The sequence below is a fragment of the Megascapheus bottae genome, chromosome 17, assembly GCF_031878675.1.
Source record: "Megascapheus bottae isolate mThoBot1 chromosome 17, mThoBot2.hap1, whole genome shotgun sequence".
NCBI classification, from domain to species: Eukaryota; Metazoa; Chordata; class Mammalia; order Rodentia; family Geomyidae; genus Megascapheus; species Megascapheus bottae.
In genome coordinates, this window is record NC_143525.1 from 26,203,802 (window position 1) to 26,231,565 (window position 27,764).

General features: G+C 57.1%; 1 protein-coding gene across 4 annotated transcripts in view; it reads left to right on the forward strand.

Moving 5' to 3' along the window:
• The window catches only part of Septin9 (septin 9), a 134,927-nt gene that overhangs the window by 40,130 nt on the left and 67,033 nt on the right, over positions 1-27,764 (forward strand). Inside the window, exon 1 of one of the 4 annotated variants that reach the window (XM_090350407.1) lies at positions 11,542-11,949. The exons of 2 other annotated variants lie outside the window; for them this stretch is intronic. In XM_090350407.1, the coding sequence (XP_090206533.1) occupies positions 11,895-11,949 (55 nt within the window). In that variant the 5' untranslated portion in view covers positions 11,542-11,894. Of the gene's footprint in view, positions 1-11,541; positions 11,950-13,992; positions 14,476-27,764 lie in introns of those variants that run through there. One more of the 4 variants, XM_090350405.1, reaches the window with a different exon arrangement.

The window sequence follows — 27,764 nt, forward strand, 5'->3', positions numbered from 1 at the left end:
TGGTGCTCTGCTGATGGCCTCTCATGAGGACTGCATGGCAGGCAGAAGGAACCTGCTTCTCCTGCTGCCCACTGCCCAGCTCTGTTCTTCCTGCTGTCCCAGGCCTGGGAAGATCCCGGGTTGATTCTTGGGTGTCTGTGATTAGGGTGGTCTGCACCCCTTCACTCTAACATTGAACCCATGGTTAGGCAGGGACTCTGGCGGCTGCACACCGGCGGCCTTGGTCTCCTTCCTCAGGTCCAGAGTGGCTGTCATCCCTGCTCAGATGGTGTCACTGCAGGCCCCAGCAGCAGCTGGGGATTCCAGCGCCCTGTTGCTGCTCGGCTGTGCGCCAGATCCCTCGAGGGAGACATGTGCAAAGAGCTGTGCAGGGATTTGTGCAGATGCTCCCCTCCCTGGCTGCCAGCTTGAGTGGGCCCTGCTTCTGCACGTGTCTGTGCTCTGGGTGGAGACCCCTAGTCCCACACATGGGCTCCCACGCAAAGACAGGGTCAGCCTGAGCAAGGCTCAGCAGGGTTTCCTCTGGGCTAGGGTTCTGGATGAAAAGCAGTCTGTGAAAGGTCTGGTGGTTCAGTGCATTTTTGTCCCACAGGAAAGGCACCCCCCACCTGACAGCTATGCCTCGAGCAGGGAGTCTGAGACCTCTGCTTGGGCCCAAGGGGGCCACAGTGGGAGGCCAGGTTGCATCCTGGCCTCTTGGTGCTGTGATTGATGGCATTCATGTCACTGTGCAGGACTCCTCTGCCCATTCCTTGGGGTGCAGGTAGGGACCTCCCTGGCAGCCTCCAACGCCAGCTCTGTGTCTAGACACCCAGCCGAGACTCAGGGTGCAGCTGTGTGCTGTGGAACTCGGGGCGGCTGGGGCCCTCTGCCCGAGAGGACCGGCCACAGAATGCGTATGGGAGGATTCAGGTGACAGATGGAGGGTCTGGGGGAGGAGAAGGTGCAGTGGGCCCTCAGGTGAGCGGGGGCTGCCCCACCTCAGTTTTCCTCTCCTTTCTTTTCTGTGGTCCAAGCTGGCTCTCTAGCTGGGGCCTCAGGCACAGGAGGGTGGCCCCGGCGTGGTGGCTGACAGCAGGGCTCAGCCCTCTGTGGGCTGCTGGTGACCTTGTGGACACAGCCCCATGGTGAGGGCAACACTGATGAGGACAAGCATGGGGACGGGAAGGAAGCTACAGAGGTGCATGCTTTATTTCTGACTCAGAGCATTCATGGGGGCATCAGAGCACAGCTGAGGAGCTGTCTGTCAGACATCAGAGGGTCGGCTGGGTGGCCAGGCTGCTAGAGACCTGGCATGTCAGGGCAGGGTGACCTTGGCTATCCTCATAGGCTGGGCACTGTGCCTGGGCGTGAGGAAGACCCTTCCAGGGCAGGTGTGTAGGGGAGGGGAGGGAGCCGGAGGGACTGAGATGCGTGCTCAGGGGACGTGTTAGGATCGTAGAGGAGGGAAGATCCCCTCTCCTCCACAGTCTGCCCAGGGCATGCTGTGCTGGGGTGCAGCCCCGCTCCAGTGTGACAGTGGCTCATTACGCTTTCCCTCTCACCGTGAGAATTTTCGGACACAGCAAAGCTGAACGCATTCTGTGGTTACGTTTCCCATGTTCATTGGAATGCATCATGAACACCAAACCTCCTCAACTTTATCATCTCTCTGGCCACCTTCTGTCTCTCCTTCCATCTGTGCCTTTTTTTTTTTCTTTTTCTTTGTTGCCAGGCATGGGCTTGATCTTATTAGGGCTTGGACTTCATTCCCTAAGTTTTCCAGCTTTTTGGCCAGTTAATTGGAGGTATCACAAACTTTCCTACCTGGACTGGCTTTGATCTGTGATCCTCAGATCTTAGCCTCCTGAGTAGGTAGGATTACAGGCGTGAGCCCCTGCACCCAGCTTCAGTTGTAGATTTTATGCATGTCAAGGACCTTGCTGTCAGGCATCCTGGATGCTTCTGGATTCCCAGTCAGAGATTTCTGTATTTTCAAATCTTCTCACCAACATTCCATCCCATCCTGTGGGATGAGCGCTGTGGCAAAGCCCGAGTGCTGGAGGCACATTTGGGACCCTCAAGTTCCGATCCTGGCTCCGTTGTCAACCCACTGACCCAGCAAACCTTTGGCAAGTTATTTCATACCTGTAAAATGGTGGTGTTAAGTATGTATTTTAGATCTGAAAGCTGCCACTCACCAGGCTCCTGTTTCATGCAGGCTGCTTGAGAAAGCTGTAGTGAGACCTTCAGTTTAGATAGTATCGTTCCCAGGGTGCAGCCCATCGAGGTTCAGGGACATATTGAGGTCCCAGTGAACGGCCACATGGGATCTGCATCACAGGACTGGTGCCTGGCCCAGGCCTTGGCACCTGCAGCTTTCTGGAAATCACACCCTGCCTGGAAACGCCTGGTTCCTTCCTGTCCTTCTCCCATCTGACCCTCAGTCCCCGCCTCTCAAGGTCTGTGCCTTCCCTGAGCAGTTCTTGCGGCTCTCTCGGCCTCATATTAGCTTGTTTTGTCACTATTGACATTTGAATTCATGGCTGCATTTGCTAGGCAGGCATTTTATCAAATGAGCCACACTATTTGCTTATTAAACACAGACCATTTTTGTCATTTGTAGGGCTTAAACTCAGCACCTGGACACTGTCCCTGAGCTCTTTAGCTCAAGGCTAGTGCTCTACCACTTTGAGCCTTAGAACTACTTCCAATTTTCTGGTAGTTCATTGGAACTAAGAGTCTCATGGACTTTCCTGCCTCGGCTGGCTTCAAACTACAATCCTCAGGTCTCAGCCTCCTGAGTAGCTAGGGTGACAGGTGTGAGCCACTGGCGCCTGGCCCCAGAGCATTAGTTTTCAATTTCAGATATCAAAACACAGCTGGACACTAGTGGCTCACGCCGATGTGCATTTGCTAATGTGGCTGCCTCTACAGTGCATGCCTCCTTTGGGCCTTGCTTAGTTTCAGGCTTGCTCATGCTCTCCCCTGGCTCAGAAATGGGGAGAAAGTAGTGAACTGGGAGGTTGGGTAACCTATAGGGGGGGGACGGTTCTGGGAAGGCGGCTGAGCTGTCAGAGGGGCTGGCAGGAGGGGCAGACGGAAGTGATGTGACTCTCCTGAGAGTTTACATCCCCAGCTGGACACCGTTGGGTATCTTCCTACTCCACTTGGGCTCCGTGGCCTCCCTCCTCCTGTGTCAGGGGTGGGCCTGGGGCCTGTGGAGATATGTGCTCATCCTGGGACTTCCTGGCCTACAGTGTCCACATTATTTTCCTAGAAAACTCCATGTACCATTTGGCTTGGGTCTGGACAGACCAGTGCTCCACACTGTCCCAGGGGCTGCGCCCCTCCGGGTGTGGGTGTATAGGATGGACATGGCAGGCCCTGGGCCAGGCCTGTGGCCACATGATGGCAGGAGCCACCCAAACCCAGTCTCTGTGGTCCCTGTCCACAGTGTTGACTTAATTCCTTGGGGAAGGCCCCGCCCTGTCCCTGAAGGTGAGGAATGTCTGCAGCTGGAGAGGGGCGTGTGGAGGGGGCGGCAGCAGGAGGACTCTGTCCTGTGTCTCCCTCCATCCTAGGATGGCTCTGGAGCTGGTGGGGACAGGGAGCCTCCACTACGTGTTGCCTCATTCTGAGCTACAATGTGACCCATTTGGCTTTCTTTCCTTCCCTTCTTTCCTTCCTTTTCCTTGGCAGTTCTGGGGTTTGAGTCAGGGTTTTGGGCTTGGAGGCAGGAGTTCTACCATTTCAGCTAAACCTTCACTCCTTTCTGCTTTTGTTATGCTTCTAAATGAATCTCACTTTTTTCCTGGACTACTCTCCTATTTGTGCTGTCCACACAGCTGAGATGACCGGCATGGACCCCTGTGTCTAGCTTTTTTTTTTTTTTTTTGGTCCAAATGCCTTAAGCCATTATCCTCCTGGTCTCTACCTCCTGAGAAGCTGGGATTACAATTGAGACCCAACATATCCAAGTCCCTGTGGCGTTTTTGAGTGCTTTGCCTTCAGCTGAAGTCATTGTACACTTAGAGGAGGCTCTTAGCTTCTACTTGGTGGTACAGCCAGAGACACAGGCCTGAGGGACTGGAAACGCTGGGGAAGGGCCCAGAGCTCTGGGCTCTAGGAAGGCTTCCTGGAAGAAGCGGCATCAGAGCTAAGGCCCAAAGAAGGAAGACAGCCAGGAAGGAAGAAAAGGAGAGAGGGAGAGAGGGAAAAAGAGAGGAAGGGAGAGAGGGAGGGAGGGAGGGAGAAAGGAAGGGAAGGGTTCTGCCAGGCAGAGGGCATGGAGGAGGACAGGACAGAGGTGGGGCACCTGGATTACAGGGAACTGCAGAGGGGAGGGAGATGTGGCTGGGAGGCCAAGGGCCATGCACTATGCTCAGCAGGTGACAGCACCAGGCCACACACAGGGAGGTGACGGGACTTGCCTGCACCTGGAAAGGCCTTCCTGCCACCGCTTGCTTGGAGTAGGTGTCGGGAGGACCCGAGCCCCGTGGGAGGGCGGCGGGGGAAGCTGTGCATTTTGTTTCATTTCACTTTATTTGGTGTCCCTTTCCCGTGGTGCTGGCAGACAGGTGCTCTCTCACAGCCACTGCAGCCACGCCACGACTCATGCTTATTATTGATCAAAAACAGGCAAACCAGAGCCTCTCTCTGGCCACCCTGAAGGGCAGAGGTGGTCACTGACCCCCAGGGGCACTGGCCTGTGCTGCTCGTGTCCTTCCTGGCCCCTGTCACCGGGGGTTACTCTCTAGATCCCTGCAGGCGTGAGCCTCCTTCACAGCTGTCGCCACCTGGGTCAGAGCCTGGCTACCAGGTCCTCCGGAGCCATGACACATCCGGGGCCTTGCCCAGGTGGAGACCCTGCCGTGCCCCAGCTTGCAGTCCAGGCCTTTTGTCCTTTCTGCTTGCCTCCCTCCTCTCGCATGGCCTGTAGAACCCTGTCCAGCAGCTCCTTCTGGGGAAGAAGGCTGGGTACTGGCTGCCATTAGCAGTAGGCCGGGTTTTGAGGCTGCTGCCTTCCAGCCAGGGAAGATGGCAGCCTGCTGCTGCTTGCCCCATCTGGGGCAGAGGAGACACGACCAAGGAAGGAAGGCAGCTTGAGGAGCGGGAGCCCTCCGGGCCACACTCCCAGCCTCCCTTGCATGCTGTTCCCCAGACGGCGGGCCAGGGCTTGAGACGTGGTCGAATGGTGTCCCCTCTGTGGGGACGGCAAAAGGGCTGCTCCACTCTATTCTCTGTACCTGGTGGACTCCCCCTGGGCTTTTTCTTTTCTTTTCTTTGCTGGTACCAAGGCTTGAACTCGGGGCCTAGGCACTATCTCTTAGCTTTTTTGCTTAAGCACTACCATTTGAGTCACAGCTCCACTTCCAGCTTTTTGGTGGTCCATTGGAGATTAAGAGTCTCTCCAATGTCTGCTCCCAGGAATGGCTTTGAGCCAGAATCCTCAGATCTCAGCCTGCTGCTGAACAGTTAGGATTCTACGTGTGAGCCAGGGTCCTGGGTCACTGATTAATGTGGCTCCAGAGTCCAGGTGTGTCCGATGGCTCTCCACTGCCACCTTTCCCCTCAGGATGCCTTGGGCAGTGTGGGCCCAGTTGCTGGGGCCCAGGGATGGGTGACCACCGAGAGCCAGGTTGTTCTGGGGCTCTACTTGGCCCTGAAAGCCCTGATTGGGGATCCCCCGAGGCTCTGCTGCAGACATTGATGTCCTCAGAGACCCCAAATCCCACATTTCCTCCTCTCCTCTGTGCTGCAGTGAGCAAAGTGGATGCCCATTCCCACAGGCCAGAACCTGCCGCCTCCTCTTCTGCCTCCCATCTTGCTCTTTCTTCCAATCCTGTCCTTCCCGGCTCTTTGCCTTTCTCTGTCTCTTTTCTCTGTATTTATTTTTGCATCACTGGTGATAGAACCCATGCCCTTGAGCATGCCAGGCAAGTACTGTACCCCGAGCCACACCCCAGCCTCTGTCCCAGTTAAACAACCCCGACTTGCCAGAGACAGTGACATTCACCAGGAGTGCTCAAGAAGAGAGGGAGGAGGCTGTCGGGATCACGTGACAGTAAAGGGTACCAGAGGGCACTGGTGCCAGAGGGCAGGCTGGCAGACCCTTCTGCGAGGGTGCTGGGAAAGAGGGGTGGGATCCATACTTCCCTTCTCCAGTTCCCTGGCCTCTGTTTCCCCCCTGAAGCCCCTTGCTGTCCACCTGCTAGGTCTCCACAGCTAGAACCATGTCCACCAACGCAGCTGGGCATGGGGGGGGTCCCTGATGGTGATGTCACCCCGGCCATTATGGTAACTTTAAAAACAAGTGCTTTCTTCTCTGCCGGATCCCTGCACTGCTGACGTGGACTCTGTGAGGCTGGTGACTCAGCCCTGGTCCCCACACTACAGCAGTGCCAAGCTGTGCCCAGCCCCAGCCTCACAGCCAGGGGCTGTGCTGCAGAGGACCAGGGGGACAGCCAGCACACTGCGGGCCTCGGGAACAGCCTGTCCTTCTGTGGCCCAAGTGTCCTGGAAGCCCAGGTGACTGCAGTCTCCAGGCTGGCAGAGCTGGAGGACAGCCGAGGGCCTCCATCACGCTGCCTGGAGGCTGGGCCTGTGCCAGGCTGGCCACCTCTGTGGGCAGGAGGTTCAGGGGCAGCGTGGGATTCTCTGGAAGCTGTGGGGTGCTGATGCCCTTCCCCCTACCACTCCACCTCCAGTCTCGGGGGCTGGTTGGAGGGTTGGGGTCTTGGGCCCCTTCCATGGATGTGTCCCCGAGGAGAATGAAGAGACTGTGCATGGAAGAAGTGGCCAGGGAGGAAGCATGAGCCCCAGGAGAGGCTCTGTGCTTTACAGCGGAGGCCAGCTTGGCCTCCCAGACGTGGGGACTCACCATCGAAGTGCACTGGACAGCAGTAAAATACGTGATGCCCAAGGGTCTGAGCTTGGCTCGGCGTGGGGGAGTCTCGGGGGTCCTAATCTCCACCGGTTCTCTGTTCCCAGAGTCCCCTGGGGCTTAGTATATATGTTCTCAGGCATGTGTGGTTTGGGGCTCCAGCTGCATGGGTACAGGGGTGGGGGCTTGGCGTAGGGGCACAGCCCAACTCCAGGGCTTAGAGCCTCATGGATGACTCAAAAGCCTGCATTTAGAAGACTAATACTTTGTTTAGAAAACCCCCTGCCTGGGAGATAAGCGCCTGGTGCTGTGGTCAGGGTTTGCTGTAGACATCCCGTGAGTAACTGGGAGGTTGGGGGAGCAGACGCCTCTCAAGCCCCCTTGAAGCGAGTCCCTGGCCACTGTGGGCTGCCAGGCAGATGAGGTGATAGGCTGGGTGGGCGTCAGCTGTGTCGACCATCGGGCTGCTGGGGAGGTGGGAGGTTCAGAGGCTGATGGCCTGCAGGGGGGACTCAGTGCTCCAAGAACAATGACCCAAGGCCAGGCGGGCCTGTGAGGGCTGACAGTCACTTGGCTCTTTTGGATCAATCCCCCTGTGGGAGTCCTGGAGACCCCACTATGACATTGCAGAGGGCCAAACAGAAACTAGAGGCATCTCTGCTGCATGCCTAGAGCTGAGGAAGCCACTGTGTCCTGGGGCCCCTGGGGTGGGTGCTCTGATATTTAAGTTTGAAATGATAAGGTGCCAGCATGGGGAAAGGGACAGGGAGCTGTCCAGGCAGAGGGAAGAGTTGATGCAAATGTCCTGGGGCAGGGGGCCCTGTGAAGAGCAGGAAGGATGCTAATGGGTTGAGTAGATGGAGGCCAAGAAGGAGGCAGGGCCTGAATAAGGGACTTGCAAGGTCAATGGGGTGAGAAGACTCAGAGTCAGTCCAGGTTGGAAAGTCCCCGAGACTGTTATCTCCAGAAAAGCCGGAAGCAGAGCTGTAGCTCAGTGGGTTGAGCACTGGCCTTGAGTGAGAAAGCTCAAGACCTAGCTCCCTGTCCCGGAGTTGAAGCCCAGGACTGGCACAAAAACAACAACAGAAAACAACCCAATGCAAAAAAAGGGCTGGAGATGTGATGTAGCGTTATTATACCTGCCTAGGAGACACAAAGTCCTGAGTTCAAACCCCAGTACAGGACAAAAATAGCATACCTCATGTACATGTTGTATCACTTAATTATACTTAGGTTTTGTGGTGGTGGCGGTTGCGGCTGTTTTCAGCAGTTGCTTGTGGTGCCTCGCCCCCCACCTCGCTCCCCACGCTGGGTGGGCAAGCTAATATTCTCTCTCTCTCCCTCCCTCCCTCCCTCCTGCCCCAGGTTGCACCTACGTGGTAGGAGGATGGCACTGACAGCTGTGGGCACAGGCCAGCTTAGCGTCCAAGTACAAAATGCCCACTGGTGACATGAAGAGAGCCTTCTAGACGCGGAGCATCCTCCCCGGGGAATAGGCAAAGGCTTTCCGTGTGGTGTTGTCGTTATTTTTAACACCGGGTTGCTTGTGATTAGATGATGGCCAGAACACAGGGGGTCCGCAGATACTCCAGAGGTTGAGGGCATGGGCTACCTGCTGGGTGGGTGAGCAGCAGGATGTAGGAGTGGTGGGTGGGTGTTTGGCTTGAGTGACAGGTGAACAGTGGGGGGGGGTGGAGAGGGGCAGTGAGGGGCTCTGGAAGGCCCACAGATCCAGGGAGGCCCTGCTATATATGTGGCAGGCCTAGGCAGGGATGAGCCCCTTTCTGTCCCCTCCTTGAGAAGCAGCAGTCTTCAAGAAGCTGGTTGGGCATGCTGAACAAAGAAAGGCACAGCACTGCTGGGCAGAGAGCCTCCCTGTTCCCAGCCTGGCCATAGCTGAGCCAAGCCACTGCCTGGCCTGCTGGGCTTCCTGGCTGAGCTGCCCTTCCCCCACCTGGGCCCCCTGCAGGGTCAGGGGTGCAGATGTGTTCCTGCACAGCCTCTCCTCTGCCCACGTTCCCAGGCTGTGTGCCATGTGTTTCTCCTCCAGCCTTCCCTTTCCCTTCCCACAGAGGCCTGACCCTGGCTTCCTTTACTCCTTCCTACCTGTCCCACCCTGGCTTCTCTCTTCAACTTGCAGCCTAAGTTCCTTTCCAGGCACAGCCATGTTGGGCAGCCACACCCTACTGGCCATGTTGATCGCTGATGGACAGGGCTGGGCCAGCTGGAAACCCTAGGTTTGCATTGGTTTCCTAGGGCAGTGACACAAACCATCCCGCAATGGTGGCCTGGACTAAAACCTCAGGCCTGGCCTCCCTCCCGAATCAGAGGCCACAGATCTGGTTAGTGTCTGTGGAGGGGCAGCTCTGCCGGCTCCAGGGATGGACTTCCCTGCCTCTTCCGGCTCCTCTCCCCATGGCTCCTGGCGATCCTTGCCCTCGGTTGGCCACTGCAACCTCTGCTTCTGAGGAACCTGGGCTCATTTTCTCCTGGTGTCCGTGCCTGCTTTTCTGATCATGAGGGCCCATGCTAAGCCAGGAAGCTTTCATCTCCAGATCTTAACCTTGGTCATAGCCGCAGGCACCCTTGTAACCAAGTCAGGTTACATTCCGAGGTCCCCTGGGACTGTCTTTGTGAGAACTGCAACTGCTCCCACTCTGGGGCCTGTGGCTGGGCCTTGGTCCCTTTGCCATCCCTCTTCGCTTGCCTTGCTCCTTGGGCAGGTCCACCATTAGCCCTGTCCCCCCATGCTCTCCTACAGAGCCAGAGTCTCTGGCCAAACTTTCGGGCATTGTCTTTCTGCTGCTCATCTGCCTAGCCTGCCTGCCAAAGGTTGGTTGTCCAGGCTGAGGCCCCTCACCATCCTATGACCTGGATATCCAGTCTTAGGAAGAATCCCAGAACGCCCCCAGAGAGGACCCAGTCAAGAGAGTAGTTAACTGGGGGGTGGGGAGGTGGGCTGGAGGCCTGGAAGGGGGTGATTTGAGCTCACAGAGAGAGGGCTTTGGGGTGGTAGACTGGTGATCCTGGAGTTTGTAGAAATCATTGTGACTCTGCTGTTTCTCATTAAAGAGGGTGAGAGAGAGAAAGAAATGATGTACAATTAGAGCTTGGTTAGACACAAGGGTGAACTTCCTGCCAGGGGTTGGGCCAAGCCTGTGTTGCTTTCCTCAGGAGACTTAGGACCTCTGAGGACCCTGGGCCGGCTAATGTGGCCAGCAGTTCAAGTGAGGGATGAAGATGACGACGGGGCAGGGGTAGGTGTGCAAGGAGGCGGGGTGCCTGGGTGGCTCCCTCCGGCTATTGTACTCTGGATTCCCACGAGGGGCATTGTGGTGAGGCTGCACCCTGCCTGGGCTCTGGAACAAATCACCCTGCGAGTCGGCTTGGGGTGAAACAATCGCATGGGTGTGCCCGCCCGCGCAGGTGCTCCTGACAACAGCACTGGAGAGCTGTACCGCTGCCCAGGTTGGATGCTGTCCCAGAGGCGGGCATCTTCCTGAGGCTGTAGGCAGAGGAGTAGGCAGGTGAACCCAGGGGTGGACCAGGTACCTGCAAAAGCCATGGAGGCATCGTGGGTGGTGCTGAAACCCCAGCTCTGCAGCCCAGAGTGCGCACATCTGAAATGGCTGTGGTTTTGCAATTCCCATGTCCACAAACTCGCTTCGTTGAAAATAGTTCAAAATATCCAAGGCATGAGGGAGGGAGGGAGGGAGAGACAGAGGGAGAGAGGGAGGGGCGGGCTGCTTTTCTTAAAAAGGAAGGACTCACTTGCTTCCAGCAACTTAAAAAACACAGAAAGCACAGTTCATTCTCCTCAAGAGACCCTGGAGGCCAGCCTGCCTCTGCCCGTCAGGTCTCAGCATCTCACCCTTCTCCCCTAACCCGCTGGGATCTTTCTGGAAGGAGGGGAGGGTGCAGTCACCAGCTCGGGGCTCAGGACAGCTCCCATCACCGCCACCTTCCTGATTCCCACGCAGTGCAGCCTTGGGAAGCCCTGCCTGGCAGGGGCCCTGTGCGGGAGCAGAGGGGAGCTGTGGGGAGACCCTCTGGGGGCCAGGGCCTGGGCTGGGCTCTGCCTTTCCCATCAGTTTGTCCCTAGTGGGTGGGTGGTAGGATTGTCTGTTCTCTGAGTGGATGGAGAAGGGTGGAGGCTGTTGACCCATCAGGTACAGATGGCCGCGGGGTGGGGGCCTCGGAGCTGGCCACGTGCTTCCCACTTCCCGGCCCTGCCTCCAGATACTGGCCTGGGCCTCCGGTCCTCTGGGGGAAAGGCCGGCCCGGTGCCCGCAGGAAGCCCAGTCCGGGGGCGGGGCGGGGTGTGCGTTTTGACCCGCGCCCCGCCCCGGCCCCGGGCCTTCCCCGGCTCCCGGGGTGCCGTGTGGGTGTCGGTGCCAGCAGGCAGTCGCCCTGGGTGCTTAGGGCAGGGTGGACGCCCTCCAGCGCCCCCGGGGCCGAAGTCACCCGCAGGACCCCGCCGTGGCTGCCGGGCGCGCAGAGGAGGCGCCGGCAAACTTTGGCGGCGTAAATAAACCCTCCCGCCGCCGGAGCCCAGCATCCCGGGAAGGGGAGGCCGCGTCCCCGCCGGCGCCCGCCCCGCGGAGGCCCGGCCTCCACATCCGCCCGCATCTGGCCGCGGCAGGGCGTCGGGGGAGGGGCGAGGGCGGCGGCCGGCCGGGCCGGGAAGGGGGGGACGCTCAGGTCGTGTGCCCGGGCTCGGCGGTCCCCTCGGTGGCCGCGCCAGCCCCAGCCCCCCAGGCCTGGCCTTGACAGGCGGGCGGAGCAGCCAGTGGAGTCGGGGAGGCCGGCGGCGGGTGCGGGAACCTGATCCGCCCGGGAGGCGGGCGCGGGGCGGGGGCCGCGGGCGCGGGGCGGGCCGGGCGCCCGCCTTCCTCCCCCATTCATTCAGCGGATCCTGGGGCCGAGGGGCTCCGGGGCTCCTCGCTCGCTCGCTCGTGGGCAGCGCTGGGCCGGCCCGGCCGGGGACGCTCCCTCCGCCCTCCGCGCGCCCGGCCGCCCGCGCGCCACCATGTCTGACCCCGCGGTCAACGCGCAGCTGGACGGGATCATCTCGGACTTCGAAGGTGGGTGGGGGCAGCGAGCGGGGCAGGGCCGCCCCGGGGGGACGGCGCGGCGCGGGGCGCGGGACCCTCCGCGGGGCGCCCGGCCGCGGGCCCCTCGCGCCGCCCCGGTGCCTGCCTGCCTTTTGTTGTTGTTGTTTCCCCTGCCCCGGCCGTGCCGCCTCCCCGGGGGCTCGCGGGCTTGGGAGCCGGGGAGGGCTGTGCCCGGGACGCCGGTGCCCCCTCCGCTGGGCCCCTCGCGGGGAGGAGACGGCTCCCGCGCGCCCCGTCCAGCGGGGCCGGACGCCCTCCCTCCTCCGGCCCCCTCCCCTCCCCCGCCCCGCCAGCGGCGCCTCCGCCACGCGGGTCCGCCGCGGCGCCTCCGGGGGCCCTCGGAGCCTGGGGCCCCCGAGTCGAGGGAGCGGGGCCCGAGTGCGGAAGAGCCGCGCTCCGTGTTCACGGCGTGCGGGGGGACTTGGGGGCCCCGCCCGGGGTCTTTGGCGGGACCTCGGGACTGGGTGCGCGCCCCCCCCCCGGTCCCGGCGCCCTCCCCACCCCCCTCCCACTCCCGTCCCGGCCCGCGTTCCCCGGCGCGGAGCGAGGCGCACACAATGGTCCCCGCCCGTCCGGCTCCCTGGCCGGGCTCCGCGGGCAGCCGCCTCGGCTCGGCCCAGCCCCGCCCCCCAGGGCGCCGCGGCCGCGAGCAGAGCCCCTGCTGGGTCCGGGTGGGGAGAGGGGCCCCAGGAGTGGCCGGCAGGTGCCAGGCCCGCCCGACCCGGGCCTCCCGACCCCCGCACCCCACCGCCGCCGCCAGACCCGGGAACGTCCTGCCTGGGAGCCCCCGCCGTCCGGGTGACGCTGCCGGCTGCACAAAGCCTCGAGAGCAGAAACATCCTTCCTGCTTCTAGCACTGTCCATCCATGCCGTCCCCGACTCGGGGTCTGGCATTCTGGGTCTGCAGAGCTGGGATGACCTGCGCCCCTGCTCACTTGGGGTGTGTGCCTACCTTGGCGTCTCCCCACATCTGTTTTGTTCTGTTTTGCTGTCTTCCCACCCCTCTTTTGTGCCGATCCTGGGTATTAACTCGGGACTGGGCACTGCCTCTTCGCTCCATCACTCAAGGTTAGCGCTCTACCACTTGAGCCACAGCTCCACTTCTTGTTGATGTTGTTGTTTTTTTCTGGTTAATTGGAGATGAAAGTCTCACAGACTCTCTTGCCTGAGCTAGCTTTGAACGCCTTGGTTTTCAGCCTCCTGAGTTGGGGGGATTACAGGCATGAGCCACTAGACCTAGCCATCTACTTGCCCTTTACCCCTCTCTTCTCTAGGTCCTCTCTTTGGTCCTAAATGTCCCATTGGCAAAAGCCACCAATCAGATCCCTTTCCTGCCAGAGTTGGTGGAGGATACACTGCCCCCTTCAGGTCATGGGCTTCTACTTGCTCTCTTTACCAGCATTCCCAGTTCAGGGCTGTCTCTGTTGTCTTTCATTTCCCAGCTGATGGATAGGAGCTGGCAATAGGATGTCTGGAGAAAGATCCAGGTGTCTTGTTCCGAGTCCTTCGGCGGGCATTTGTGTTGGTCTTAGCAGTAGGCCCAGGCCGCACCATGAGGATATCAGTGCCCTTCCTGGGGGGTCTCTGGAACTCCATTCTCACCCTGCCTTGCACCATCTGGTGTCCTCTACACTGCTTCCCCAACCAGTGTCTTGACCTGCAAATCACCCAAGACAATGGTCTTATTGAGAGAGAGAGAGAAAATATGAATGCATGCGAATGTGACAGCTGATTGCTCACCACTTGGGGGAGATTTTTCCATCTTCGGGCCTGGAGCCTGTTCTTTGACCACCAGTCTCCCTGTTGTGTCCTTAGAAGTTCACGGAGGGGGTCAGCTGAGCCTTGGAGCCTCCAGGCAACCCAGGTGGAAGTGATACGCGGGTTCATGAGCGTGTTCAAGTGGGTTGGGGTGGTGTGCAGTCCTGGGGCTGACCTGAGGGACTTCCTGGAAGCCCTCCTTCCCTACCACTCTTGGAGTGGGGTTGGTTTGTGAGTTGGTTGTGCACGTAGAGCCAAGACAGCCTTGGACAGCTGAATGCCTGATTGGACCTGGGGACGGGCAGCTGGGGAAGAGAGGAGTGTTCAGTGCAGCCCAGCCTTGGGTGATAGGAGCTGGCAGCTTCAAATCAGGGCTGAGAAAAAGGTCACTGCGGGCTCATAGGAGAAGATGGGACGGGGGAGGCGGACCTTGAGGGAAAGAAAGAAAGTAGGAATTTGACTGTGGGAAGGAAGGAGGCCAGTGCTTGGAGGGCAGGCCGTGAGCAGCAGTCACAAGAGAGGGCAGGATGAGCAGGCTCATCAGGGGTCTGGGGTGTGAGGAGGGGTCAGTTTACAGTGATTCCAGGGGGCAGGCTGGGGCCAAGGAGGGTCAGGCCGGCCCGGAGATCAGTGTGGCCTGTCTGCGGGAAGCAGCTGGCATGGCTCAGAGCAGAGCTGGAGGAGCACCGGCCTTTCTCTGTGAGTCTGGTTCAGGGCCTGTCCACTTGGCCTCACCAGGTAGGTAGGAAGGGGGGGTGGGGGGCGCGGGGGAGAATGCAAGGTCCACAGTGGTCACACCCACGGTGCTCATGAGGCTGGGGCCCGGTGGCTATTGCCAAGCAGAGGCTGAGGCCTGAGGCCTTCCTTGGGTGTAGGGTGAGCTAGGAGCAGAGGTGTCTATCAGTTCAGTCCATCAGAGCTGGTGTGCGAGGTAAAGGACATGCTGGAGTGTTTCTAGGAGGTTAAGAGCTTGGCAGCCATGGCTAGCGCAGAGGAGTGTGCCGAGTAAAGCAGGAGAAATTGATATGGTTTAGCATGTTGGAGTTTCCCCAGGCCAAAGCAGCTTCCTCTTACAGAGCAGATGGGTAACTGTGTGTGTGTGTGTGTGTGTGTAGTGGGTGTGCAAATTCCACTGGTGCCCCTGCAGTCCTGGGCACAGCTGTCCCCACTCTGGGCAGCAGCCTTCCCTTTCTTTCTAGTTTCCTGTTTCCCCCCTCCTCCCTGAGGACCCAGGGGCAGCGGGAGGGAGGGCTCAGCCTCTCTGGCTCAGGGTATCCCACGGTGACTCCCAGGAGACTGAGAAGGTGGCAGGGTCCCCCAAGGACACCAGTTTCCTGCATCCTGCCTTTGCCTTCCTTCCCAGGAAGGGAAGGTGAGGGAAGTATTTTGTATTTTGCCGATGTGGCGTTTAGAGCTCAGTGATTTCCTCCCTCTCCACACAGAGGTCATGCTGTCATGATGGGGTAGCAAGCCCGGCGACCCCTTCTATCTTCCTTCTGGAGGGCGGCCAGGGTTAGCTGGACTGGACGGTGTGTCCTTTTTGTGAACGCAGGCCAAATCTATTATCGCAAACATGATTACACCCCGGGTCTCTGTAACAAAAGCCCTTCCAAGTGCCAGCTGTTGGCCTACTTTCTGTGCAATGTTGTAACCAGATTTGTGTGCTCAGAAAGAATTGGAAAAGTCCTTGATGTTTGTTGAAACAGATCTATCCTACAACCCAGACTCGGGGACCCCAGAAGCTGGTGACGTTGCCTTCCTCCAGAACTCTCTACATCCCACTGTCCCCCAAGAAGCTTTGCACTGTGTCCTGGGGACAGTGGAACCCCCCCCCAAGCTGGCTGAGAGGGTGGGGAGGGACTCTTGGATGAGAAGGGAGTATGCACTGCCAATGGCTGGGGGCTGAGCGCCATTTTTCTTCCCCTTTTAGAATAAGGCTTGTTGCTTGAAGGTGGCCGCAGATCTGTCCCTAATGAATGCCAGTGGGCCTCTTGCTTTATAGCCAGCACTCAGGCTTCTGGAACACCTCCTCCTCACAGTGTGAACTCTGTGGCTGACAAAGCTGGGCTTCTGTTTTGGGAAACCCTGTGGGGTTCACAGGGTTCACAGAACACAAGGGGGGACAGGGCTCCTTAAATACCTAGTTATTGGCCTGGCTGACTTGTCTTGTGGGTCTGGAGTGCAGCATAACCGAGCTGGTTATGTCCACTGTGAGCCAGTGCTTCTGATGGAGAGGGCTGGACCCCATGACCAGCCTGCAGCTGGACTGAGGTCATCTGGGCCAGAAATCCGGGGAAGGCAGCCTCAGCCCCCTTGGGTGACTTTAGTTGGACTGCTTGTGGGAGGGCATGTGGCTTTCCAGGATAGTTTGGGGGACAGTTTGCATCCAGAGGGAAGGGGCTTGTGAGGAATGGTGATTAGGATCGTTGGGGCCTGCCATGTGGTCAGGGGAGCCTCCCCAGTGCACCCCCAGCCTCAGTTTTCTCTGCGGTCAAGTGGGCTCCTTCTCAGGTTGTTGGATTTGGTAAGATGCAGACAGGAGCACTGAACACGGAGCCTGTCTCTTGGGTCTGTGGCTGTTGGAGCTGGGTCTTTGCACAGGGCAGGTAGGTTCTGACTCATGGAAGGTCCCCCAGGCAAGAGCCTGTTGGATTGAGGATAAGGCTGGGCAGGGACTTGGCGCATGCTCAGAGTCTGCTGAGAGTGTCTGCTGACAAGGGCAGTCCCCAGTCCCTAGCAAGGCTGTCAAGAGCCCCTTCTTCCCACCTGGCTGACATCTTGCCTGGAAGGGTGTCTTCTCTCCCTGGAGGCTGGTATCTTGTGGGAGTTTGGGGTTCGTGTCCTCTGACAGATCTCCCCAGCCTCTGCTGACATCTGCTGGGTCACTCTCCAGGGTCAATTGCCAGCAGCCATAGGGCATGCACCAGATAGTCACAGAGCTGGCATTCTGGAGGTGGGGGTCCTTGTTGGGCCATGGAGGGTGTGTGTGTGGTAGCCTGAGCATCTTTGTGCAGCAGAGCTGGCTCTGAACTGCAGCAGTGCCATGCAGGAGAGCCCTGGCAAAGACGCCAGAGCCTGCTGCCTCACACCTGTAATCCTAGGTGCTCAAGAGACTGAGGCCTGAGGATCACAATAGTTCATAGCTAGCCTGGGCAGCCGGGCCTGTGGGCAAGACTGGGCTGCTTGTGGAGAGTGGGCATCCATTGCCAGTCTTTGCCAAGGAAAATGTCAGTGTGTGCGGTGTGTGCTGGCCTCATCCAGCCGGCTCACCTATGGTCTGCCCCTGGCCTGACACCCTGGTGCTAGGAGGCAGGGCTGGGTGTCCTCCTCTCCTCACCTCTGCGTCTTACCTGCCCTAGGGGTCAGAGGAGACTCCAATTCCAGATGGTTCAGCCTGGAGCCCATGTTTTGCCTCCTTTCCATTATCTCCTGGCTGGTATCCCTCCGCTCCCTGCTGGGGACCTGTGTTGACCTCCACACTCAGGACAGAGCTCTCCAGGCCAGGCTTGGGATCTCCGTGGGCCCCAATAGCCCCCTACCCCGTGTGCTGCATGTCTGCACTCATAAACCTATGCAGGACTGTGGCTGCATGTGGCGGGCTGGGGTGGTCAGGACTGAACACTGGGCAGCCAGAGAAGCCGGAGGGGAGCTTCTTTAGAGGCTGAAACCAAACTGCCTTCCGTCCTTCTTTCATTCCTTCCTTCCCTCTTTCTTCTCCTACACCCCTCCCCTCCCTTCTCCTCTTCTCTCCTCTTTCCTTTTTCCAAAGCTCACTTGGTTTCTTCCAAATTTGGAGGCTCTCTGAGTTGCTTATGAGACCCAAAGTCGGGAATTTTCTGGAACAGAGTTGCAAAAGCCTCAGGATTTGTCATCCTCCAGCCAGCTTGCCTCAGGACACCCCTGGGAGCCTGCAGGGCATTTCTGGGCTGTCTGTTTAATTTGGTCTGGACAGAACCCCGAGGCTCCACTCAGGCGAGTCCAACAGGCAATTCTAGAAGCTTTCAAGTTTGTTGTCATTTTATTTTTTTGAAAATATTGCTAGTGCCCAGAAATTTAGACAGAGTAGGGAGATATAAACAAGGAGCCCTGTGCTCACTCCTTGCTCTGTGGCTTACACACCATCTTCAGGCACCAGGAAAGGCCAGCTGGGTGAGCCCCCCCCACTTGTCTTTCCTGATGCTTTTCCCTGCCACTTCCCCTTCCCAAGGAATTTCCTTCTGTAAGCTCCCTGGCTTCTCCCATTCAGAATCTAGAGCTCAAAGGGGCCTGGGCACTGCCTGACAGTGCCCCCTCCTCACCCAGCTTGGAACTTCCTGGCCCTCGGGCCCAGAAAGCTGCCCCTTGAAAGCCCCCAGGCCCTTGTTCTGAGCTGGTGCTCCAGCTCGAAGCCTCCTCCCCACCTACTGCAGTAAACGGCACAGGCTGGGGCCGTTGTAGGTGCTCATTCATGAATTTGTTCCTCTTGGAAGGCTGAGGCTGGCAGGGGTGGAGCTGTGGGAGGAAGAGGGCTGTGTCCAGTCCTTGTCTCCTCCTTGGACTCACAGGAGAGTCCTGGGAGCTATTGCTCCCCTCCTCCCCCTACTCCGGGTTTCCCCACCAACAGGCAGGGCTCTGAGTGCTGGCAACCTGTGCCAGTTCCTGATTTTCTAGTCCTAGGCCAGTTGTAAGAAGGGCTTTCTAGACTCTCCTAAGAGCCTAGTTCCTCTGGCAGTGGGCCAGGGCAGCGTCTGGGGGTCCTGAGCATCTCCCTGTGGGGGTGCCGCTGAAGGTCCCTCTGGGAGCACGAGGAGCCACCTGGGACACAGCCCCCACCTCAACTTTGTTTTTGGTGGTAAGAGAAGCGAGAACAAGCCAGTTAGAGGCTTGGGTTAAGAGGGGCCTCCTTTCTGAGCTCCTCTCCCAGGCCTCGGTCTTCCCAGGAGTGGCCTGCAGGATGGTGGATCACAGCTCCCTGGTGGGGTGAAGCAGCTCACCTCTCAGGGTGAGGAGGCCTGCCGACCATGTGGGTGGCCAGGAGCCTGCCCCAGTCCCCTGGAGACCCATGGTATCCAGAGTAAAATCCAGCAAGTTTTCCTGGCTCCAAACCAGGCCCAGAGGGGTCAAGTTCCCCACCGTCCCTGCTTGTGGTCTCCCACTGAAGACCAGGCCAAGGAGACTGCTGGAAATCAGCAGGATTTGGGGTTGTTCCTTTAGGGTAAAACAAGGTGCCAACTTCTGCATTTCTGTTGTGTGTGCAGGCATCCTTCTGTGCCCAGACCTGGCATGGTGCCCTCAGTGCTGGGGGAGGAGGGATGTACAACTCAAGGTCTTCCTCCCTCCCCCCTGCCCCTGCCCCAGTCAGGAAGAGGTGGACAGCCTCAGGGCTGCTTTGCTTTTTTCCCCTTTCCCTCTTCCTCCCCTTTCTCTTTTCCGCCCTCTTTTCTTGTGCCAGTCTTTGGCCTTGAACGTAGGGCCTGTATATATCCCTGAACTTATTTTTGCTCAAGGCTAGTACTCTACCACTTGCCTCAGTTCTACTTCTGGCTTTTGCTGAGTAGTTTTATTGAAGATAAGAGTCCCATGGACTTTCCTGCCTGGGCTAGCTTCAAATCCTTATCCTTAGGCCTCAGCCTCCTGAGTAGCTAGGGTTATAGGTGTGAGGCACTAGCTACTCAGCTTTCCTTTTCTTTTTGTTGTAGTTCTGTGGCTGGAACTCAGACGTGGGCACTGTCCCTGAGCTTTTTCACTTAAGGCTGGTGCTCTACCACTTGAGCTGTAGTTGCTCTACTACCACTTGAGCTATAGCTGCTCTACTTGTGCTTTCTGGTGGCTAATTAGAGATAAGAATCTCATGATCTCAGACTGGCTTCAAATAATGAACCTCAGAACTCAGCCTGCTGAGGATCTTGGCTTTGCTTTTTCTCCTTTTCTTCTAAACTACTAAAAGGAAAAAAAAAAAGAGCTCTGGCCATCCATGGGGGCAGGAAGGAAGAAAAGGCTTTTTTTTTTTTTTTTTTTTTGCATCTGTGCAAACCCTATTTGAAAGAGAGGAGGGTGGGGAGAGCAGGCAGAGGTCTCCTCTCCTTGCCAGGCCTCTTATTCCCCCAGTCCTCCATGGGGACGCCAGCCTTGGAGCCTTCCTCCCCTCTGGCTGGCAGCATGGCTGGGAGGTCAGGCAGGCTTGGGGGTGGGGTGCTCACACTTTTACCTCTGAATTCAGGCTCCTGCTCACAGCTGCCCTGGAGCCAGCCGCTGGGCTCTGCCTCCCTCCCTTCGCATTCTTTGTCTCTGACCCAAGTCCCAGCCCATCCAGCTGTTCCCCACACTCATGGGCCTCTCTGGACCAAGTGTATCTGTGCTGGTTTAAAAAAAAAATAGCCATTTCCTTTGACTGTGCATTCACTTCATGTGCAAGGTCCTTTTCCCTGATGCTCAGTGCAGGCTGGCAGGATGTCCCGACCCCATCCCTGTCCCCTCCTGTTTCTTTGCTCAAAAGCTGGGGTGTGAGGGCAGAATCAGGGCACTGTCTGTGATGGATGGGGCAGCTGGGGTCACAATGGGTATCCTCTGCCCCAGTCCAGCCCTGTTGTTGCCTGGCTTGTGCTGTGGGGCTGTGAGATGGGATGTGTAAAGGGCTTGTGGCAGAGCTCTTGGCTGTGGGAGCCTTCCATGTGTGTCTGTAGAATGCTGTTTCACACTGTTTTTCTTAGGGGAGGACTGAGGTTTGAACTCAGGGTTTTGAGCTCCCTAGGCCCGGTACTCTCCCAGTTGAGTCACATTTCCCTCCCTTTTTGTCATAGTTGCTTATTTATTTTTGTTTAGTACTGTGGCTTGAGTTCTGAGGACTGTCCCTTCTGTTATCAGCCTCCTGGGTAACTGGTAGGACAGGCAAGTAGTACTCTGCTTAGCTACTGCTTCAGATGGGGTCTTTTTGCCAAGGCAAGCCTTGAGCTTCAGTCCTCCTGACCTCTGCTTCCTGAGCAGCTAGCAGGAACTCCTGTCACCTGGGCAGTCTGACTTCCCTCTCTTATTCTGCAGTGTCGTATGCGTTAGCAGTCTTTGTGTGCTTTGGTTTCCCAGCTAGAAAATGGGGACAGGGGTACTACTTGTCTCCAGGTAGTGTGAACAATGGGGCTTGCAGATTCAACGCAGTGAGCCCTCTCTGGGTCCTTGAGGCCTCCTGCACCTGCCAGGTAGGGTGCAAGGCCTGGCTCAGAATGCTGGCCCAGCCTGGCTCCGCCCCCCCCACCCTGGAGGGCAGCTGTCATGGTAGGGGACAGCTGGTTGGCTGTGACCCAGAGCAGAGACTTTGCAGATGGATGGGGAGTGGGGGTGGACACGTCTGTGGGGTGACGTGGGCTGGCATGGGGTGGCCACTTCTTTCCTGTAGCAGGGACCTGAGTGTAAGTGTAGAGACTAGTTTGGCCCCGGGTGTGGAACCTTCCTTCTCCAGTGGTGACACAGAGTAGGCTTCAGGCAGGAGCTTGTGACCAGCATGTCCCCTTTGTGGGCAGTGCCTGCAGGTAAGCCAAGATCTATGTGGCTTTTTCTTCCAGGGCTCATGGGGCTGCTGCTGAGCTGTGCAGCCCTCGAGGCTTTCTTTCTACAGAGCTTTGGGTAGTGGAGGCATTTAAGGCCACCTGAGGGCAGGAGACCATCCCTGACACCCCTCACAAACACCCTAGGGTGCCCTCAGTTAGAACTGCCCAGAAGTGGGAGCTAGCAGTCTAGTTTTGTTTGTGTATTTATTTATTTGTTGGTTGTGGGGCTTGAACTCAGGGCCTGGGCTCTTGCTCAAGGCTAGTGCTCTCCCACTTTGAGCCACAGTGTTTCTTCTGGCGGTTAGTTGGCAATAAGAGTGTCATGGACTTTCCTGTCTAGGCTGGTTTTGAACCATGGTCTTCAGATCTCAGCCTCTTGAGTAGCTAGGATTACAGAGCCACCAGCACCTGGCTCTGTAGTCTAACAGTCTAACTTTTTTTGTTTTGTTTTGATTTGTTTTTAAACAAAGCTCCCGAAATAATTCAGAGACTAAGAAGTGGACAATCCAGAACCTGGATTTAGAATTGTAGAGGAATCTAGAGATGAGGCTTCGGGATGTGTGGGACCCCAGCCATATAATATTCCACAGAGCAAGCTTAAAGCAGGACCAGCCTGCTGTAAAAGTGTATAGCTATGCCAGTTCATACCTGTAATCCCAGCTGCTCAGGAGGCTTAGATCTGGGGATTATGGTTCAAAGCCAGCCCAGGCAGAAAAGTTCCCATGAGACTCTTATAACCAATAAACTACTCAAAACCCTGAAGTGGCCCTGTGGTTCAAGCTAGAATTGAGCACTGAGAGGCTCAGGAACAGTACCCAGGCCCTGAGTTCTAGCCCCACAACCGGGAAAAAAAATCATAGATATTGCTGGGTGCCAGTGGCTTCTAATCCTAGCCTCTCAAGAAACTGGGATCTGAGGAAAGTCTGTGAGATTTACCTCCAATTAATCAGCAAAAAGTCAGAGGTGGAGCTGTGGCTCAAGTAGCAGAGTACCAGCTTTGAATGAAAAAGGTAACGGAGAGCATGAGGCCCTGACTTCCAGCCCCAGTCTTGGCACACAAAAAATAGACATGTTGGTTAGATAAGCAGAAGGTAAGAAGAGCAAGGAGGCACTGGTCAGTATTCAGAGATTGGTTATCTGGGTTGTGAGTCTGTAGACTTTTTCCCTCATTGTTTTTCTTTTAAAGTTCATTGTCAAAAAGAAAAACAACACCCATACAAACTTCCCATCCTCTCTGAGAAACAGGGAAGCAGAGGCCAAAGAAGTGACCTCCGCCTCCCAGGGTCTTAACAAAGCTGGAGTGCTCAAGCTGGAGTGCTCACGTCCCAGCTGGATCTTGTCCGGAAGTACAGGGTACCCGGAGTGGCTGGGGTCATCCACCTGGGTTCTAGAGGCCCATGGGGCTGAGGCCCCGCGCTGGCAGCTGTGTCCTGTGTTTGGGGGTTGTTGGGCCTCCATTCAGAAGTGAGGGCACATCTGAGCTGGGGTAGACCTCAGGGTCTATGTCCAGGGTGAAGGGACTTTTCAGCCTGGCCCAGGGAGGACTGCAGAGTGCCACACCTGGCTGTCCCCCAGCTCTGGCATCCATATGTCCCCCCCTGCCGCTCCCCCAGAGAGCTGCGTGCAGAAGACAGCTTAGCCAGGCATTCAGTTTTACTTGAAGAAAACAACAACAACAAAAGACTCCAGTGTGCCATCCAGTTTCTCTCTGCCCTTGACTTGAGGCTGGCAGGCCCCAGGTCCTTGCGGGGGCAGTGGCTTCCTGGGGACTCGGGGATGAGGGCTTGGTTCCCTTCTTGGCTCAGACCCCTGTGCCTGCTGGAAGAGGGAGGGACCCAACTGCCTTCCCCCCACCCCCAGATGAGAATGCAGGGATGTGGACTGACAGGTCCCCTGCTTGTGGCCAGCAGGCAGGTCAGAGGTTAAGGGGTTGAATTGCTAGCTGGGCTGGGCAGTGGACTCACCTGTGTCCTCTGGTAGCCAGTGTTTGCATTTACTGTAAATAACTCCTCCAGTTGGCCTTCTCTGTCATAAGCAGAAAGGCATGTGGCCCGGGACAGGCAGGTACCTGTCTGCAGGAGCGCAGTGGGGGAGGAGTGACCCAAAGGCCCCTTACCCACCCAGGAGTCTGATGCCTGGCATAGCCAGGGACCTGTGACTCATGCTTATAATACAGCTACTCAGAAGGCTGAGGTGTGAGCATTGTGGTCCCAAGCCAGCCCAGGCAGGAAAGTCTGTGACATTCCAATTACCCAGCACAAAGCTGCAAGTGGAGCTGTGGCTCAAGTGGTAGAGTGCCAGTGTTGAGCAAGAAAGGTAAGGGTTGGCACACAGACCCTGAGTTCAAGCCCGGTACGGCATCTCCCCCCCACCCCCAAATAAAAGCGCAGCAGAAGTGGGCCACCCTCTGTGGGTGCCGTGGAGGTCAGTGCCCACTGCTTAGAATGGTGTCGCCCTTCCCGGCAGCTCAGAGAAAATCACACACAGAGAAAGGAGTTACGCTGTTCACTGTGGACTCCGGGCTGGGTGGGGCCTCCCTGGTCCCTACACTGGCCCAGGCCATCGGTGTCTGGATGTACAGACTCCTCCGTCACTCCTCTCCCTGCAGCCTCCTTTCTGAGCCTCTGCTTTCATAAGGGCACTTGGCATTACATCTAGAGCTTGCCCTAATGCCGGGATGGAGTGACAAGGTAACACTGTCCCGTGCTGAGCCTCAGAACTTGGGTATACCTCTTCAGGCTATTGCTCGGGCAGTAGACTACTCCAGGCTTGGGGAGCCCAGGTGAGGACCAGGGAATCAGGACTGGCCATGCCAAGTTGAGTGGCTGGAGTGGCCACTGGCTTCCTGTTCTGTTTCAGGAAGGAGGGTCTGGGAGGAAGAAGCTGACTTAGCAAGGGAACCAAGGTTCTGTCCCCTGTCCCCTGCAGCCCCCTTACTTGGTCTACGGCCAATGTGGGTGGGCCCAGGTGGTGTCCTTGCCCATCTGTATGGGGTAACTGGACAGAGCTGAGAGCGGGGGAGTCTCAGCAGCACCCCTCCCCCAGGCACTGCTCAGGCAGGGACCATCTTCGGTCCTTGGCAGGCCCATGTAGAATCTTCCCAGGGTCCAGCTGAGGCCTCTCCAGCACTGTGTTCCCCTTCCTCATGGAACCCCACTGAACCCCTTCCTGGCTAGGACCAGCAGAACCCAAGCCGGGCAAGTCTGACATGTGCAGGGAGCTTTGGGTTTGGCTAGTTAACCAGAACTCAATGCCCACCCCCCCCATCTCCCACCTCCCCCTGCCCAGCCTCTGGAGGCCTGCAGAGGGCCTGGCTTCTGGGTGTTGCTCTGCCAGAGCCTGACCTCTGCCCTCTGGGGTTACTGTCCCCTGTAATTAGGCCACAGCTTGTATTGGCTGCAGGGCAGAGGCAGGGCCAGAGGCCGGGCTGGCGCTCCAGTGTCTCTGGCTGGCTTGATTAATGGAGGGCTCCACCTGGACCAAGTGGCCTCTGGTGCTAGGGTTTTGGGGGTGGGGTGGGGGGGGGAATGTGTGTGTATTTTTAAAGTACTTTTCACAATTACCCCTTCAGCTTGTGGGGTGGGAGAGGGGTCTTCTCTGCCTCGGTGGGGCCCAGGCTGGGAGGTACAGGAGGCTGGGCTGCATGTATTTGTATAAAGGATCTGGCCAGGAGCCTGGGGGTAGGGGAAGAGGGGAATGTGTGTGGGGGGGTAGAGGACCCATAGGGAACCCATAGGGGGGTGGGGCTGTGCTGGACCTGGAGGGGGAACTCAGGTCTTATCCTCTCCCCCCCCCCCCCAAGACATGGCCCAGGCCGGGTGTCTGGGCTGCCCGCCCGAAGGATGTGGGTGGATTAAAGCTCAGGAAAGAGGCCTGGTCCCCAGACTCCTCCTCTGAGCTGCAGGCTGGGTTTTGAAGTCATCACTGCCTCCCCCCTGCCTTCATCAGCTGCCCTTTATCAGGGAACCTTTGACCTGAGGCAGCCTGGAGGTCAGATGACCCTCCACCTCTCTCCCAGCCAGCTTCCCCTAGGCCCCCCTCTAGCTTGTGGGGGGGGGAGGAACTAGCTGCCTTCTTGCTTTCCCAGCCACCCTGAGTCCTAGGGATTCTGCCCCAGCCGGACAGTAAGTTCTTTCAATCTGCCCTCTACAGTGAGCCCATTTCCCCTCCTGCGACTGTTGTTAGAGGAAGGCAGAGAGCAGCACCCGGCCACCACCAACCGACGGTTACAGATGTTAGGGGTGTGTATGGTTCAGGTTTTTTGGGGTTGATTGTAGGATTTGAACTCAAGGCCGAAGTGCTGTCCCTGAGCTTTTTCACTCAAGGCTAGCTTTCTGCCACTTGGAGCCACAGCTCTGCTTCCTTTTTTTTTTTTGTGGGTCATGGGGCTTGAACTCTGCCTGGGCACTGTCCCTGAGCTCTTCAGCTCAAGGCTGCCACCCCACCCTTGAGCCAAGCTCCACTTCCCGATTTCTAGAGATTAATTAGAGATAAGAGTCTCAGGTCCTTTTGTCCCCAGGCTGGCTTTGAACCTTGGTCTTGGTCCTCAGATCTTAGCCTCCTGAGTAGCTAGGATTATAGGCAAGAGCCACCTTGTCTGGCTCTACTTCCATATTTTTGCTGGCTAATTGGGGATAAAAGTCTCACAAACTTTCATTCAGCGTCCTACTATATGGCCTTTTGTATCAAGGTTTTGCTCTATTGCAAATCTCTGCTAGGAGAGCCCAAGGTTTCTACTGATTATGACAAATGAGGGAAACCATTGAGCCTAAGTTCCTTTGAGTCTGGCTTACTTCACTTAATATGATTTTTTCTAAGTCTTTCCATTTCCTAACAAATGGGGCAATGTCATTCTTTCTGACAGCAGCATAGAACTCCATTGTGTACAAATACCACAACTTGTTGATCCACTCATCAACTGAGGGACATCTAGGTTGGTTCCATATCTTTGCTATGGTAAATAGTGCTGCAATGAACATTGTTGTGCTGGTGGAGTTAGTATGTTTCTATATCTCTAAGATATAGAAACATAAGCCATATAATGAATGATTGTTGTTCTTAAGGTACTATGTTATCTCTCATCTCTTTTGCTGTCCCTTGGTTATCTCATATTGTTACAGTATCTTACTTTGTTACCTGATATATCGGATATATTTGTATTTGGTTATCTGAAATTGGATAGAGAACGGGGAGGGGGGGGAACAGGATGAGGGGTGGGGTGGGGGGAGGGAAATGGAGACCAAGACATGTGAAAGGGTATCAATGCATGTGAATTAATGCACCTTCTATCTGGCAAATATCATGTAACCCTTCTATTAATTACAATAAAAATATATGAGGAAAAAAAAAGTCTCACAAACTTTCCTGTCCTGACTGGCTTTGGACCACGATCCTCAGATCTCAGCTTCCTGAGTAACTAGGGTTTCAGATGTGAGCCACCAGTGCCTGGCTAGATGTCCATGTTTCTATATTTGTAACCTACTAAGTCAAAAACAAGAAGAATCTTGTGTCTCAGGGTGGCATTAAAGCCTTCCTGAGGGGACCCAGGGGTGCCAGGACCAGTGCTTGAGGGGTCACTAAGCAGCACAAGGGGGTCCTTCACCCTGCAGCGCCCTGGCTGAAGTCGGTGAGAAGCAGCCTGGGACTATCTGATGAGGTCTCTGACTTCATGGTTGGAGTGTACCCTCTGTAAGGCAAGAGTGTCCACTTACTGCTTTTGCGGTGCCCTCTAGGCTCTGGGAGTGATTACAGTTCTGCCCCAGGTAGATAAGAAGGAGGGTGCATCTGAGGGGTGGGGGAGTCCTGAGGTGCCCTGGGCCAGGCAGCAGACGGGGCCATTGAGTCAGGGTCCCTGCCATCCTGAAGGCTGGTGGGAGCTCATGGTTTTGGGATGGCCCAGGGCTGAGGACAGTCTTGCCAGTGGAGGCCCATCCAGGACAGCTATTCCCCTTCTGGGGACTGCTGAATTCCCATGTGGCTCTCGGGATGGCTGTGGTGGCCCCCCTGCCCTCCTCTTCCATGGTGGAGTCCATGAGTCCATCATCAAGGGGGGACAGGGCGTCCAGCACCTCTGTTCTGGCATGGCTTTCTGCTCATGTCTGGAAACCTTCATGCTTTTCCAGCTCTTCCCGGGTGGTGTGCGCCTCTCAGCCCCTTGCTTGGTTATGTTACAGAGGTCCAGTGGCCGGCCACGCCACTAGATGTAGGACTTAGTGTAGGATTCTGGTGTTGTTCATCTCTACATTTGACAAACCTGGAGTGAGTACCAGTCTGCGGATTCTGGAAGGATTCCGTGCTATGAGACACGGCTGGATGGGGCCAGTACTTGTTCAGCCCCTGGCCTCGCTTCCCAAGGTGAAAGTGGCTGCTGGGCTGGGGAGGATGGGAGAAGAGCTGGCAGTGCCGCGCAGTGCAGAGCACTTACCTCGTGTGCCCAAGGGCCTGGGTTCCATCTCCAGAAACAACAGAGAAGAAGGACGCTAAGAAAGAGCTGCTGACCACAGCTGT